The sequence below is a fragment of the Mesoplodon mirus genome (assembly GCF_964341445.2).
Source record: "Mesoplodon mirus genome assembly, chromosome: X".
NCBI lineage: Eukaryota > Metazoa > Chordata > Mammalia > Artiodactyla > Ziphiidae > Mesoplodon > Mesoplodon mirus.
The window spans coordinates 73,801,690-73,817,823 of NC_138981.1; the positions used below are offsets into that span (position 1 = coordinate 73,801,690).

Consider the following 16,134-nt stretch of genomic DNA (forward strand, 5'->3'; position numbering starts at 1 on the left):
AAAAAAATTGAAACACAGCTGCCTGAAATTTGATACTTGACAAAAATACAACACAAATGACAGAAGAGAGAATCAAGTTATAAAATATAAAAATTAAGAGATAGCCCCACTCCCCCTCAAAAAATAACTCCAAAGGAGTCACTTTGAGATTAACCTGACTCTGTAGAAGTTTATCCATAGTAAAATAACTTTGCCTTGGTTAATAGAAGATCATGCTTTTTTACAAGAGAAAGGAGTTTTTAATCAGTCTCTTTTTCTCATCTCAAATGAATTCAGTATATTGCCCCATCAAATGCACAGACAAAGCTGCCTCTACTGGGCCTTCAAGATAGCCTCCACCTTGAAAATTTTTAGCATTTCTCTTTAGGTTTTTGGCTAAAGGCCAACTTGACATCAGTCAGTTCTGGAGTCATAAACTGCTGTCATCTACAAAATTTGAGAGAGAAAAGCACTGGCATCAACTCAGACACTACCCATGTGGCCTGTGAAGTAGTTAAGGTCTTTCCTTTCCTTGCATTTAATAAATAATTCCCAGTGGAAGCATTTTGTTCCTCAGCTTCAGAGGCTCCTCCAATCCCCTGTCACGGGCAGCAATAACATCTATTTTCTATGAATGCATATATCTGTCTCTCTGGCTTTTTCTGAAGTTTAACAAAAAGAAATGCTTTGGTAAGCTTATTTTGTTAAGAAGTTTCTAAAGTACAAAGTTTCAGTAGAAAATTTCTCTTTTCTAGGAACACTTCATCGAGGTAATAAAGAACCAAGAATTCCTCCTGCTTCCAGCTAATGAGATTTCAAAACTTTTATGCAGTGATGACATTAATGTTCCTGATGAAGAAACTATTTTCCATGCTCTAATGCAGTGGGTAAGGCATGATGTGCAGGCTAGGCAACAAGACCTAGCAATGCTGCTTTCTTACATCAGACTGCCATTACTTCCACCACAGGTATGGAAACTTACCCAGGTAATGTAAATTATAGTTCTAAACAACAACTAGGCATTAAGCCATTATTTTTTCTTTTAATTGTATACAGAGAATTTCTGGTACATGATTTGTTTCACAGAAAGACACGTACAGCCTTCAATTAACAATATTAGTAATGACGACGAGTGAGGAAAAAAGGTTTAAGGAAAAAATCTACAAATGATCCCCGAACTTCAGAATACTCATTAGATTCAGTTTCCTCTCTCACCAAACAGCACTTGTAACAAGCAGGGAAAATGACTAACATAACTCTTTTTCTTTTCCTGCCACCTTCTAGGCAAGGTGATAATAATCATTACAGGAGCATACCAGAGGAGAACCTAGGAAGGAGTTAGATTCTGGACAATACGTACTAACTAACATGAGTAATTAGCTACTATGATGGAAACCATATTATAATTGCTTCAGATGCATTGGAGCATCATTATAATGGCATCCTCACCATGCATGCCAAAGGACTGTACTAAAAATGATCCTAAAAACAAACGCTCTTGGATAAAACTCAGGATTGACCCACCTCATACTGAATTTTAGTATGTGAAGTTTAGTGAGGTTGGAGTGAAGTCTCATTATATAATTCTAACATTGGTGATAACCACAATTATTTCTCTGTAGCCAACTGATCAGTAGTATATATCATATATATATATATATATATATATATATATATATGAATATAAGGCACATATGTACACTTCATATGCTATATAACTTGTAGCTAGAGTCCTCAAACATCATTCACATTGGAAGGAAGGACTTTTCTGGACCTAATGGATCAGTAGCTTCATAAATGTTAAAATTAATCAATTTGCAAAAAAATTCTAATTAAATGTTAACATTGAAAAATAGATTTTAATTTGCTGATGATTTCTCTGCTTTTTTTTTTTACTTTTAGCTGTTAATTAAATCCCATGGAAGTACATATTTACTCTTATTTTTAGTTGAGGTACAGTTGATTTACAATATTATATTAGTTTCAGGTGCACAACATAGTAATTCAAAATTTTTATAGATTATATGCCATTTATATTTATCATAAAATATTGGCTATATTCCCTGTGCTGTACAATATATCCTTATAGCTTATTTATTTCATACATAGTGGTTTGCATCTCTTAAGCTTCTACTCCTAACTTGTCTCTCCCCCCCTTCCCTCTCCCCACTAGTAAACACTAGGTCTCTATATTTGTTATTCTGTTTCTTTTTTTTAATTGAAGTATAGTTGATTTACAGTGTTATGTTAGTTTCAGATGTATAGCAGAGTGTTCCAGTTATGTATACATATATATATATATATATATGTCTGTATATATATATATATATATATATATATATATATATATATATATATATATTCTATTTCAGGTTCTTTTCCATTATGGATTATTACAAGATATTGCATATAGTTCCCTGTGCTATATAGTAGGTCCTTGTTGTTTATCTATTTTATATTTAGTAGCATGTATCTGTTAATCCCAAACTCCTATATAATCCCTCCACCCCTTCCCCTTTGATAACCATAAGTTTGTTTTCTACATCTCCAAGTCTGTTTCTGTTTTGTAAATTAGTTCATTTGTACCATTATTTTTAGATTTACATATAAGTGATATCATACGATATTTGTTTTTCTCTGATTAACCTCACTTAGTATGATAATCTCTAGGTCCATCCATGTTGCTGCAAATGGCATTATTTCATTCTTTTTCGTGGCTGAGTAATATTCCACTGTATGCATATATCACATCTTCTTTATCCATTCATCTGTCCATGGACACTTAGATTGCTTCTATGTCTTGGCTATTGTAAACAGTGCTACTATGAACATTGGGGTGCATGTAACTTTACAAATTAAAGTTTTCTTCTTTTCCAGATATATGCCCAGGAGTAAGATCGCTGGATCATATAACTCTATTTTTAGTTTTCTAAGGAACCTCCATATTGTTCTCCATAGTGACTGCACAAATTTACATTCCCAACAATGTAGGAGGGTTCTCTTTGCTCCACACCCTCTCCTGTATTTATTTTTTTGTAGTCTGTTTCTTTTTTGCTGTGTTCACTAGTTTGTATCACTTTTTTTAGATTCCACATATAAGTGATACCATACAGTCTTTGTCATTGTCTGATTTATTTTGCTGAGGATAATACCCTCCAGGACCTTCCTTGTGGTTGCAAATGGCAAATTTTCATTCTTTTTTATGGCTGAGTAGTATTCCATTGTATACAGTGTGTGTGTGTGTGTATACATATATATATGTGTATATATATGTGTATATATATATGTATATGTATATATATATATATATATATATGTATATATGTATATACCACATCTTCTGGTGAGTGGGGCTATGTCCCTGCTCAGTTAATTACTTCACCTGAGGCATGTCAGTACTGGTGCCTATAGGCTGTTCGGTGGGGGCAGGTCTGGGTCCTAAGGCTAATAAGCTAGAAGGAGGATTCCAAAAAGGCCCTTACCAGGACCAGTGTCCACATGACAGAATGAGCTCCCACAAATGGCTGCTGCCAGTGTCTGACACCAGGGTGAGCTCTGATTGCCTTTTGCCTTTCCTATTGACTCTCTAAGATCAGCAGGAAGATCTGACACAGTCTCCTTTCAAGTTACTGCTTCTGCCCTGGATCTCAGAGCATGTGAGATTTTGTGTGCACCCTTTAAATATGGAGTCTTCATTTTCCACAGCCCTCTGAGTCTCCTGAATGTAAGACCTGCTGGCCTTTGAAGCCAAATAGTCTGGTTTCTTGTCTTCCTGGTGCAGAACTCTTAGGCTAGGGAGCCCAATGTGGGGCTTGGAGCCCAATGTGGGGCTTAGGCCCCTCGCTTTTTGGGGAGAACTTCTGAAGTTGTAATTATTCTCCTGTTTGTGGGTCACCCACCCTGGGATTATGGGTCTTGACTATATTGTGACTCTACCCCTCCTACCCAACTTGTGGTTCCTTCTTTACATCTTTAGTTGTAGATGATCTTTTGTGGTAGGTTCTGGTCTTTTTCATCAATAGTTATCCTATAAATAGTTGTAATTTTTGTGTGCCTGGGAGAGGAGTTGAGCTCAGAGTCTTTATTCTCTGTCATCTTTGGAACTGCCGGGACATATTTACTCTTAAGCCAGGGGCTTCTTTGAAACTCAGTTTCTCAGGCCCCCACCACAGACCAAGGGAAACGAGTTATTGGGTTGAGGCCAAGGAATCTGTATTTTAACAAGTTCTCCAGATGATTCTTAGGTATGTGAAAATTTGAAATACACTGGTGTAAAGGATCAGAAGCCCTTAACTTTATACTGCTATTAAGTCTACATGACATTTTTTCAGCAAAGGGTTTAGTTGGACTTTTCTTAATTTATTGGAATAACAGTAAATATCCAGCTGAAACACACAACCAGTGGTACCTTGGCTTCCCACTCGTGAATATGCCTAGAATGTGGGATTGTGTGAATTTTTCCTGATGATGGTAGTAGTGGGTAATCTTATACAACTATTCTAGAAATGAAATATATGAAGAGACTGGTGATAAATGTCTGAAGAATATTTTTGAAAGAAAAAAAATTGCATAGCCTAGTTTTCAAACCTATTTGCTACAGTGTATGCATTAAGGAAATACCTGGGGTCTCACCAGTCAAGTCAAAAGAGTAATCCATCAGGGATAAAAAGTGGGGTGAGAGCAGGGTTGAGGTTAACCAGTGAAGAACAGGAAACTTCAGGGGGAAGTTTTATGGGGTAAAATTAGCACCTCCATTCCAACAACCTTCTTGCTGTTCCTGTCAATTCCTATGATACTGTGGACTGCAGACTCCAAGGAACCAATCTAAATGACCCTTGGAAAATTCTGAACAATACTCTTCACTTCTCCTCAACTCATCTCAGGAAGAATACTTTACCTAGCTTTTATCCCATTCACTTAGGGTCATATTAGCTGCTGGGCAATAATTGTTAGAAAGGATTGATCTCATGTACTATTGGTGATGAATTACCTAGTTACTAATACATGTACTTTACTGGTGTACACATGTACATGTACAGATAAAAAGCACCTGCTTCGTGCTTTGATTTGATGATAAAGATGCAGCCCCTATGGTGATATAATTTTTTTAATATATTTATTTATTTATTTAGGGCTACATTGGTTCTTCGTTGCTGTTCATGGGCTTTCTCTAGTTGTGGCAAATGGGGGCTATTCTTCACTGTGGTGCACGGGTTTCTCATTGTGGTGGCTTCCCCTTGTTGAGGAGCTCATGCTCAGTAGTCGTGGCAAACAGGCTCCTCAGCATGTGGGATCTTTCTGCACCAGGACTCGAACCCGTGTCCCCTGCATTGGCAGATGGATTCTTAACCACCGTGCCACCAGTGAAGTCCGGATATTATTTTAATTGTGCATGTTTGTGCCATATCCCCTAAATCAACCGAAAAGGTGGCTGCTTCTCTAGCGGGGCAGGAGGTGCTTGCTCTGTGCAGACACAGCCATTCACTTTGCTTTCAGTAACACATTTTATGAGTGCTTTTTCACTTTCACTCCTGGAGATTACATGTACATACTCAAAAGAGGAAAAATATGTCAAATAAATGTGCATTAATAAATTAGCTACTACCATGAGGCTTTTCATCATAAAATATGTTACTGAGTAACTTAACATATTAAATAATAACACATATATTAGAATTAGCTTGAGTTTTCTCCAAATTTATATAAATGAAAATGCTATTTCTAATGATTGCTCTTCACTTCATATACATGCGTCATTACTTTTCAGTTACTGGCAGATCTTGAAAACAGTTCCATGTTTACTGGTGATCTTGAGTGTCAGAAGCTCCTGATGGAAGCTATGAAGTATCATCTCTTACCTGAGAGAAGACCCATGATGCAAAGCCCTCGGACGAAGCCTAGAAAATCAACTGTGGGAGCACTTTATGCTGTGGGAGGCATGGATGCTATGAAAGGTAACAGGAACAAATTAATTACTTTAGAAAGTATCATTCAAAAAAGATGTATTCTCCACACGCACCAAACTATGAGGGCAGTATTAAAGCTACATATAAATGTATGGATCTAAAGCTATTTCTTATAAAAAAGGTAATATAAATATTGTGACCTCCTTTTTTATTCTTACATTATGGGACATAACCCTTTCATTAGTGTTTCCTCAACTCTTAAGAGGTACTTTTCACTTATGACAGCAATATTTATTTATTTATTTATTTATTTATTTATTTATTTATTTATTTATTTATTGCTCTCAGGATACAATTAATTTCTTTTTATTGAAGTATAGACTTACAATATTATATTACTTTCAGGTAAGCTGCATAGTGATTCAGTATTTTTGCAGATGATACTCCATTATAGGTTATTACAAGAAAATGGCTTTAATTTCCTGTACTATACAGTATATCTTCACTGCTTACCTATTTTATACATAGTAGTTTGCATCTGTTAATCCCATACCCTTAATTTGTCCCTCCCTCCTTCTCTCTCACCTTTGGTAACCACTGGTTTGTTTTCTATATTTGTGTGTCTGTTTCTGTTTTGGATATACATTCATTTGTATTATTTTAGATTTCACATATAAATGATATACAGTATTTGTCACTCTGACATTTCACTAACCATAATATATCTTTATTAGTTTCTACTTTATAACAAAGTGAATCAGTCATACATATACATCTGTTCCCATATCTCTTCCCTCTTGTGTCTCCCTCCCTAGCACCCTCCCTATCCCACCCCTCCAGGCGGTCACAAAGCACCGAGCTGATCTCCCTGTGATATGTGGCTGCTTCCCGCTACCTATCTACCTTATGTTTGGTAGTGTATATATGTCCATGCCTCTGTCTTCTTTGTCACAGCTTACCCTTCCCCCTCCCCATATCCTCAAGTCCATTCTCAAGTAGGTCTGTGTCTTTATTCCTGTTTTACCCTAGGTTCTTCATGACATTTTTTTTCTTAAATTCCATATATATGTGTTAGCATACGGTACTTGTCTTTCTTTTTCTGACTTACTTCACTCTGTGTGACAGACTCTAGGTCTATCCACCTCATTACAAATAGCTCAATTTCATTTCTTTTTATGGCTGTGTAGTATTCCATTGTATATATGTGCCACATCTTCTTTATCCATTCATTGGATGATGGGCACTTAGGTTGTTTCCATCTCCAGGCTACTGTGAATAGAGCTGCGATGAACATTTTGGTACATTAATCTTTGAATTATGGTTTTCTCAGGGTATATGCCTAGTAGTGGGATTGCTGGGGCATATGGTAGTTCTATTTTTAGTTTTTTAAGGAACCTCCATACTGTTCCCCATAGTGGCTGTACCAATTCACATTCCCACCAGTAGTGCAAGAGTATTCCCTTTTCACCACAACTTCCTCAGCATTTATTGCTTCTAGATTTTTTGATGATGGCCATTCTGACTGGTGGGAGATGATATCCCATTGTAGTTTTGATTTGCATTTCTCTAATGATTAATGATGTTGAGCATTCTTTCATGTGTCTGCTGGCAGTCTGTATATCTTCTTTGGAGAAATGTCTATTTAGGTCTTCTGCCCATTTTTGGATTGGGTTGTTTACTTTTCAGATATTGAGCTGCATGATGTGCTTATAAATTTTGGAGATTAATCCTTTGTCAGTTGCTTCATTTGCAAATATTTTCTCACTTTCTGGGGGTTGTCTTTTTGTTTTGTTTATGGTTTCCTTTGCTGTGTAAAAGCTTTTTAGTTTCATTAGGTCCCATTTGTTTATTTTGGTTTTTATTTCCATTTCTCTAGGAGGTGGGTCCAAAATGATCTTGCTGTGATTTATGTCATAAAGTGTTCTGCCTATGTTTTCCTCTAAGAGTTTGATAGTTTTTGCCCTTATATTTAGGTCTTTAATCCATTTTGAGCTTATTTTTGTGTATGGTGTTAGGGAGTGATCTAATCTCATACTTTTACATGTCCCTGTCTAATTTTCCCAGCACCATTTTTTGAAGAGGCTGTCCTTTCTCCACTGTACATTCCTGTCTCCTTTATCAAAGAAAAGTTGACCATATGTGTCTGGGTTTGTCTCTGGGCTTTCTATCCTGTTCCATTGATCTATCTTTCTGTTTTTGTGCCAGTACCACACTGTCTTGATTACTGTAGCTTTGTAGTATAGTCTGAAGTCAGGGAGCCTGATTCCTCTAGCTCCATTTTTTGTTCTCAAGATTGCTTTGGCTACTCAGGGTCTTTTGTTTTTCCAAGCAAAATTTTGAAATTTTCTGTTCCAGTTCTCTGAAAAATGCCAGTGGTAGTTTGATAGGGATTGCATTGAATCTGTAGATTGCTTTGGGTAGTAGACTCATTTTCACAATATTGATTCTTCCAATCCAGGAACATGGTATATCTCTCCATCTATTTGTATCATCTTTAATTTCTTTCACCAGTGTCTTATTATTTTCTCCGTACAGGTCTTTTGTCTCCTTAGGTAGGTTTATTCCTAGATATTTTATTCTTTTTGTTGCAATGGTAAATGGGAGTGTTTTCTTGATTTCACTTTCAGATTTTTCATCATTAGTGTACAGGAATGCCAGAGATTTCTGTGCATTAATTTTGTATCCTGCTACTTTACAAAATTCATTGATTAGCTCTAGTAGTGTTCTGGAAGCATCTTTAGGATTCTCTATGTATAGTATCATGTCATCTGCAAACAGTGACAGCTTTACTTCTTCTTTTCCAATTTAGATTCCTTTTATTTCCTTTTCTTCTCTGATTGCTGTGGCTAAAACTTCCAAAACTATGTTGAATAAGAGTGGTGAGAGTGAGCAGATTTATTTTGTTCCTTATCTTAGTGGAAATGTTTTCAATTTTTCACCATTGAGGACGATGTTGGCTGAGGGTTTGTCATATATGGCCTTTAATATGTTGAGGAAAGTTCCCTCTATGCCTGCTTTCTGCAGGGTTTTTATCATAAATGGGTTTTGAGTTTTGTCGAAAGCTTTCTCTGTATCGATAGGGATGATCATATGGTTTTCTCCTTTAATTTGCTAACATGGTTTATCACACTGATTGATTTGCATATATTGAAGAATCCTTGCATTCCTGGAATAAACTCCACTTGATCATGGTGTATGATCCTTTTAATGTGCTGTTGGATTCTGTTTGCTAGTATTTTGTTGAGGATTTTTACATCTCTATTCATCAGTGACATTGGCCTGTAGTTTTCTTTCTTTGTGACATCATTGTCTGGTTTTTGTATCAAGGTGATGGTGGCCTCATAGAATGAGTTTGGGAGTGTTTCTCCCTCTGCTATATGTTGGAAGAGTTTGAGAAAGATAGGCGTTAGCTCTTCTCTAAATGTTTGATAGAATTTGCCTGTGAAGCCATCTGGTCCTGGGCTTTTGTTTGTTGGAAGATTTTTTATCACAGTTTCAATTTCAGTGCTTGTGATTGTTCTCTTCATATTTTCTATTTTTTCCTGATTCAGTCTTGGCAAGTTGTGCTTTTCTAAGAAGTTTTCCATTTCTTCCAGGTTGTCCATTTTATTGGCATAGAGTTGCTTGTAGTAATCTCTCATGATCTCTTGTATTTCTGCAGTGTCAGTTGTTACTTCTCCTCTTTAATTTCTAATTTTATAGATGTGAGTCTTCTCCCTTTTTTTCTTGATGTGTCTGGCTAATGGTTTATCAATTTTGTTTATCTTCTCAAAGAACCAGCTTTTAGTTTTATTGATCTTTGCTCTCATTTCCTTCATTTCCTTTTCATTTATTTCTTATCTGATCTTTATGATTTCTTTCCTTCTGCTAACTTTGGGGGTTTTTGGTCTTCTTTCTCTAATTGCTTTAGGTGCAGGGTCAGGTTGTTTACTCGAGATGTTTCCTGTTTCTTAAGGTGGGATTTTATCGCTATAAACCTCCCCCTTAGAACTACTTTTGCTGAGTCCCATAGGTTTTGTGTCATCGTGTCTCCATTGTCATCTGTTTCTAGGTATTTTTTAATTTCCTCTTTGATTTCTTCAGTGATCACTTCATTATTAAGTACTGTATTGTTTAGCCTCCATGTGTTTTTATTTTTTGCAGATCTTTTCCTGTAATTGATGTCTAGTCTCATAGCATTGTGGTCAGAAAAGATACTTGATACAATTTAAATTTTCTTAAATTTACCAAGGCTTGATTTGTGACCCAAGATATGATCTATCCTGGAGAATGTTCCATGAGCACTTGAGAAAAATGTGTATTCTGTTGTTTTTGGATGGAATGTCCTATAAATATCAGTTAAGTCTTGTTGACCAGTGTCCTGAAGTTGGCTCTCCCACCTCAGAGGCACAACACAGGCTCCTGGCTGTAGCACCAAGGGCCTTTCTTCCACCCGGCTCAGAATAAAAGGGATAAAAAGTAGAAAGAAAGAATTAGTAGAAGAAAGAAAGAAAGAAAGAAAGAAAGAAAGAAAGAAAGAAAGAAAGAAAGAAAGGAGGGAATGGGGAGGTATGGAGGGAGCACGGAGGGAAGGTAGGAAAAAGAAAAAAAGAGAAGATAAAATAAAATAGAATAATGTATGATAAAATATTATAGCATTATTAAAATAAAAAAGTAATTATAAAAAATAAAAATTTAAAACAGAAAAAAACAACCAAAAAAACAAGAAAAAAAGAAAAACGGATGGATAGAACCCTGGGACAATTGGTGGAAGCAAAGCTATATAGGCAAAATCTCACACAGAAGCATACACATACACATACACTTTCACAAAAAGAGAACAAGGGGGAAAAAATCGTAAATCTTGCTCTGAAAATCCACCTCCTCAATTTGGAATGATTTTTTGTCTATTCATGTATTCCACAGATGCAGGGTACATCACGTTGATTGTGGAGCATTAATCCACTGTTTCTGAGGCTGCTGGGAGAGATTTCCCTTTCTCTTCTTTATTCTCACAGCTCCCGAGTCTCAGCTTTGGATTTCGCCCCTCCTCTGCATGTACGTCTCTGGGCGGTGTCTGTTCTTCGCTCAGACAGGACGGGGTTAAAGGAGCAGCTGCTTCGGGGGCTCTGGCTCACTCAGGCCCGGGGGAGGAAGGGGTATGGTGTGCAGGGAGAACCTGTGGCAGCAGAGGCCAGTGTGAGTTTGCACCAGCCTGAGGCATGCCATGCGCTCTCCCGGGGAAGCCATCCCTGGATCCTGGGACCCCGGCAGTGGTCAGCTGCACAGGTTCCCCGCAAAGGGGGCGTGGACAGTGACCTGAACTCGCACACAGGCCTCTTGGCGGCGGCAGCAGCAGCCCCAGCATCCCACGCCCGTCTCCGGGGTCCATGCTATTAGCCGCGGTTCTCGCCCATCTCTGGAGCTCCTTTAAGCAGCGCTCTTAATCCCCTCTCCTTGTGCACCAGGAAACAAAGAGGGAAGAAAAAGTCTCTTGCCTCTTTGGCTGCTCCAGACTTTTTCCCGGACTCCCTCCGGGCTAGCCGTGGTGCACTATCCCCTTTAGGCTGTGTTAATGCCGCCAACCCCAGTCCTCTCCCTGCACTCCAACTGAAACCCGAAACCCGAGCCTCAGCTCCCAGCTCCACCCACCCCGGCGGCCGAGCAGACAAGCCTTTCGGGCTGGTGAGTGCTGGTTAGCACCGATCCTCTGTGCGGGAATCTCCCTGCTTTGCCCTCCGCACCCCTGTTGCTGTGCTCTCCTCCACTACTCCAAAGATTTCCCCCTCCACCCCCCGCAGTCTCCACCTGCGAAGGGGCTTCCTAGTGTGTGGAAACATATCCTCCTTCCCACTGGTGCAGGTTCCGTCCCTATTATTTTGTCTCTGTTTATTCTTGTTTCTTTTGCCCTACCCAGGTACGTGGGGAGTTTCTTGCCTTTTGGGGGGTCTGAGGTCTTCTGTCAACCTTCAATAGGTGTTCTGTAGGAGTTTTTCCACATGTAGATGAATTTCTGATGTATCTGTGGGGAGGAAGGTGATCTCCATGTCTTACTCTTCTGCCATCTTCCCCCAGCTCCTCCCTCTGCTCCTCATTAAGCATAATATTTTCTAGGTCCTTCAATGTTACTTCAAATGGCAGAATTTCCCCCTTTTTGTGGCTGAATCCTATTCCATTGTATATATACCTCATCTTTTTTATCCATGTATCTGTTGATGACAGTCAGGTTGCTTCTATACCTTGGCTATTGTATATTATTCTGCTGTGAACATTGGAGTGCATATATCTTTTTGAATTAGTGTTTTCATTTTTTCTGGATATATTCCCAGGAGTGTAATTTCTGGATCATATGGTAGTTCTATTTTTAGTTTTTTGAGGAAACTTCATACTCTTTTCCATAGTGGTTATACCACTTTACGTTCCCAGCAATGGTGTACAAGGGTTCCCTTTCATCCCCATCCTCTCCAACATTTGTTATTTGGAGACTTTTTGATGATAGTCATCTGGTATGTGTGAGGTAATATCTCATTGCAGTTTTGATTGCTTTTCTCTAATAATTAGCAATGCTAAGCATCTTTTCATGTGCCAGTTAGCCATCTGTATGTCTTCTTTCGATAAATGCCTATTGTTCTGCAATTTTTTGATTGTTTTTTTGATATTGAGTTGTATGAGCTATTTATATATTTTAGATATTAACCTGTTGTAAGCCACGTCATTTTCAAATATTTTCTCCCATTACAGAGGTTGCCTTTTCATTTTGTTGGTGGTTTCCTTTGCTGTGCAAAAGCATTTATGCTTAATTAGGACCCACTTGCTTATTTTTGCTTTTATTTCTTTTGCCTTAGGAGACAGAACCAAGAAAATATTGCTATGATTTATGTCAAATAGTGTTCTGCCTGTGTTTTTTTCTAGGAGTTTTATGGTTTCAGGTTTTACAGTTAGGTATTTAAACCATTTTGATTTTATTTTTGTATATGGTGTGAGGGAGTATTCTAATCTCATTGTCCAGTTTTCCCAGAACCATTTGTTGAAGAGTGTCTTTTCTCCATTGTATATTCTTGCCTCCTTTGTCATAGATTAATTGACCATAGGTGTGTGGGCTTATTTCTGGGCTTTCTATTCTGTACCATTGATCTATGTGTCTGTTTTGGTGCCAGTACAATGTTGTTTTGATGACTTTAGCTTTGTAGTATAGTCTGAAGTCTGGGAGGGTGATACCTTCAGCTTTGTTCTTTTTTCTCAAGGTTGCATTGGCAATTTTGGGTCTTTTGTGGTTCTTATGGGAACAATTTTTAAATTTGAGTATTTGCTTTGCAAAATAAGATCTTTTCAGTGAAAACTTAAAGATTTATCATAATTGGAAGGAATGGGGTCCTCCAAATTTGTTTTTTGACAGAAATAGGATAGTGGTCTCTAACTTCTTGCTGTCAATTTCCAGATAGGTGCTCAAAGACCAGTTACAAATAAACTTGAATTGCTGATAACAAGATCAGCAATTCCATCCTGGAATAAAATAATGATTTTACAAAAGAATTTCAACAAATAAGAATAGGGAAAAAATTCTGAAGCCATCATGTCAAGCTTGAATACTTCTTAGAACTTGTTTTTCTATAGTTCTGTCTTTTTACACTTGATTTCTCAGTCTGTAGACCCATGTTGCCAAAACAATGAGGCAAGTACTTTGTAATTAAGAATTGGCTGTGTAGGAAATAAGATCAACCACTTAAAATTTGCCAAATCATACATAGAAATGTTTTGACACCTTGTAGAAAATGTTGCAAAAGTCAAAGTTCTGTGCTTCTGGAAACTGATTCTTTTTTTTGGTATGTGTAACTGGAAATTGGAAGACCATATAGGAGACATGTCAATTAATAATAAACCTATTAAACAAAAGCTTGCCAATGCAGTTATTTCTAAAGTAGTAGAGAAACCTCACAGAACTAGTGTTCTTCAGAAAATAACAAATACAATGAAATCCTATAATTAATTTCAAGTCTAATAATGATATTTTATTGCATTTTGTTGAATAGAATGAACATTAACATAATTTAAAGGTGTCTTATTTGATATTTATATCAAAATGGTACTAAGTACAAAATGCAAGCACAACTATGCTTAGTTTCTGATTAAAAAAAAAAAAAAAGCCTAACCTGCAGAGTGAGAAATGGAAAACTTTGTGTTTATTGGTTTGTTTTTTTCTGTTTGTTACTGTTTTTGTTATTTTTTCAGGTTCCTGTTTTTTAAGTTAATGTTACACAAATGAATGTGTTTCACAAGATGATAATAAGTGTCTACAACTCCTTATTAACTTACAGAAATGAGTGTGAAATGTGAGCCTATGATCCCTTGATTCTACTACCACAGTTTGATATGGAAGGAAGTAAAACCATCATTTTGAGACTCTTGGAATACCTAGTGTATGGAAATATAAAAATCTCTATGGGAAGTTGCAGACAACTACAATAGTAGTAAAAACTATTATTTTTGTGTACCTGATCCTTGATTGGCATTTTGCAAACATCATTTCTAATCCTCACAATAATGTTACAAGATAGATTTTATTACCCTAATTTTGCAGATGAGGAAACTAAGGCCTTTAAGGTTAGATAGCCAAGCCAAGGGCAAACATCTAGAACTAAGGGAAAGGGAATTATTACTCAAATTTTGTGTTCCTTTTTGCTATACTGACACTATTTTAGATGAAAGAACAACAACAACAACAAAATTGACTCCTCTCTTTGAGGGTTTTAGAATCTATTTAAAAATCAGGGTGAACACTAAGGAGCAAAAAAGGAAAGAAAGAAAGAAAGAAAAAATAAGTAAAGCAAAGCATTAAAGTGGTAGCATTTATCTATATAAATAAGTATTACATTTAAAAAGATATCAATTTACATTCTTTAAAAATTTCTATATGCATGCCTTTTCTTACAGTGTGTTGTTTCATTTATCTTTTTTTAAGATACTTTTTGAACTTTCACATTTGATGTTTAAGAAATACAGTACTTCCTCAGTCTTTAATTACCTTTCTGACTCATACAATTAACTGGAATTAGTTGCTAAATATAGATATCAGACAAGTGGCTGGAGTTAACTATAACTCCTACCGTGTATATTAAAAGAGTCATCAAAAAATTGTAAGTATGATCACAGAGTCAAACATTTTAAGTGGTCAAATGGTAAACTGTGGGCTTTTGTGAATACAAGGTATTCACTAACCTTTCATTTATTAAAAACAATGAATTCCGAGAGAGAATATGGCAGGGGACAAATTAAAAGCTAATATAGTGATTTTTATTTCATTTTAAAAATAGATGGAGGAAATTACCAAACCAGATATATTCACAGCAGGAACTATCATGTTCCAAACAATACTATAAAGTTTGGCTGGTTTTGTTCCCTCTTGAATAGATCATAAGTGAGGGTTGAATAGGAGCTCTGAAATGAAATAAGAAACAATATTTGCAACGTTTAAGTGCAGAAGGCTGATATACACAGAAAAATTATGAAGTGAGTCCTAAAGAGAGAGATTAGTTAAAAAATAATCTAAGTTTTCCCATCAATATAGAGCTTCCATAATAAGCTAGCTAGAGGATTTACATTTTGATTAGTTGGAGCAATTGTGGAAATAGGCAAATGGGCTAAAGGAATTTTCAGAATTCAAGATACAGAACTACAAGTCATATATGTTCATAGATGCAAATAGTAGAAATGGGGTAAATTTATCTTTTATATTTTATCTAATGTCTGGAAAAAATAACTTGGCATGAAGCAGACTACATCATTTCAATGTAAATCTTCAACATACAGCTGATTTATGTAACCTTCTACAATTTCCTAATTACTTCACCATTAATAACTCCATAATCTCAATAATTAGTGTACCCTAGCCTTCATTTCCTAATCTAAATTGGCTTTTTGGTAAATTCCACTAATGAAAAGAGTTCAAAATGAAAAGTTAAAATAGAAGAGAGTGGATAGGAGGACAGATGTGGGAAGATTGGAATGAAGAAGTGGAAAGATATGAAAACAGACAGAGAAAATTGACTGCTTCACAGAGTGAAAGTAAATGTTGAGTTTGTTTGCAGGTATGCCATGTGTAACAGTATCATCCAGAGACATTTATTATAGAAAAGCTAAGTGGTGTTATTTGACCTCTCAGCAATAAATATAGTCAATAGAGCGATTGCTATCTGTAAATCAGCATTCAGACAAATCCACATTGTCATTGAAAGGTGCAGGGATTAAAAAGAAAGAGCAAATGTGTGCCTGT

General features: G+C 36.6%; 1 protein-coding gene across 3 annotated transcripts in view; it reads left to right on the forward strand.

Moving 5' to 3' along the window:
• KLHL4 (kelch like family member 4) overlaps positions 1 to 16,134 on the forward strand; it is a 121,852-nt gene that overhangs the window by 71,773 nt on the left and 33,945 nt on the right. Inside the window, exons 5-6 of one of the 3 annotated variants that reach the window (XM_082609652.1) lie at positions 735 to 947; positions 5,747 to 5,933. In XM_082609652.1, the coding sequence (XP_082465778.1) occupies positions 735 to 947; positions 5,747 to 5,933 (400 nt within the window). The remainder of the gene's footprint in view (positions 1 to 734; positions 948 to 5,746; positions 5,934 to 16,134) is intronic. The other 2 variants (XM_082609653.1, XM_082609654.1) reach the window with 2 other exon arrangements.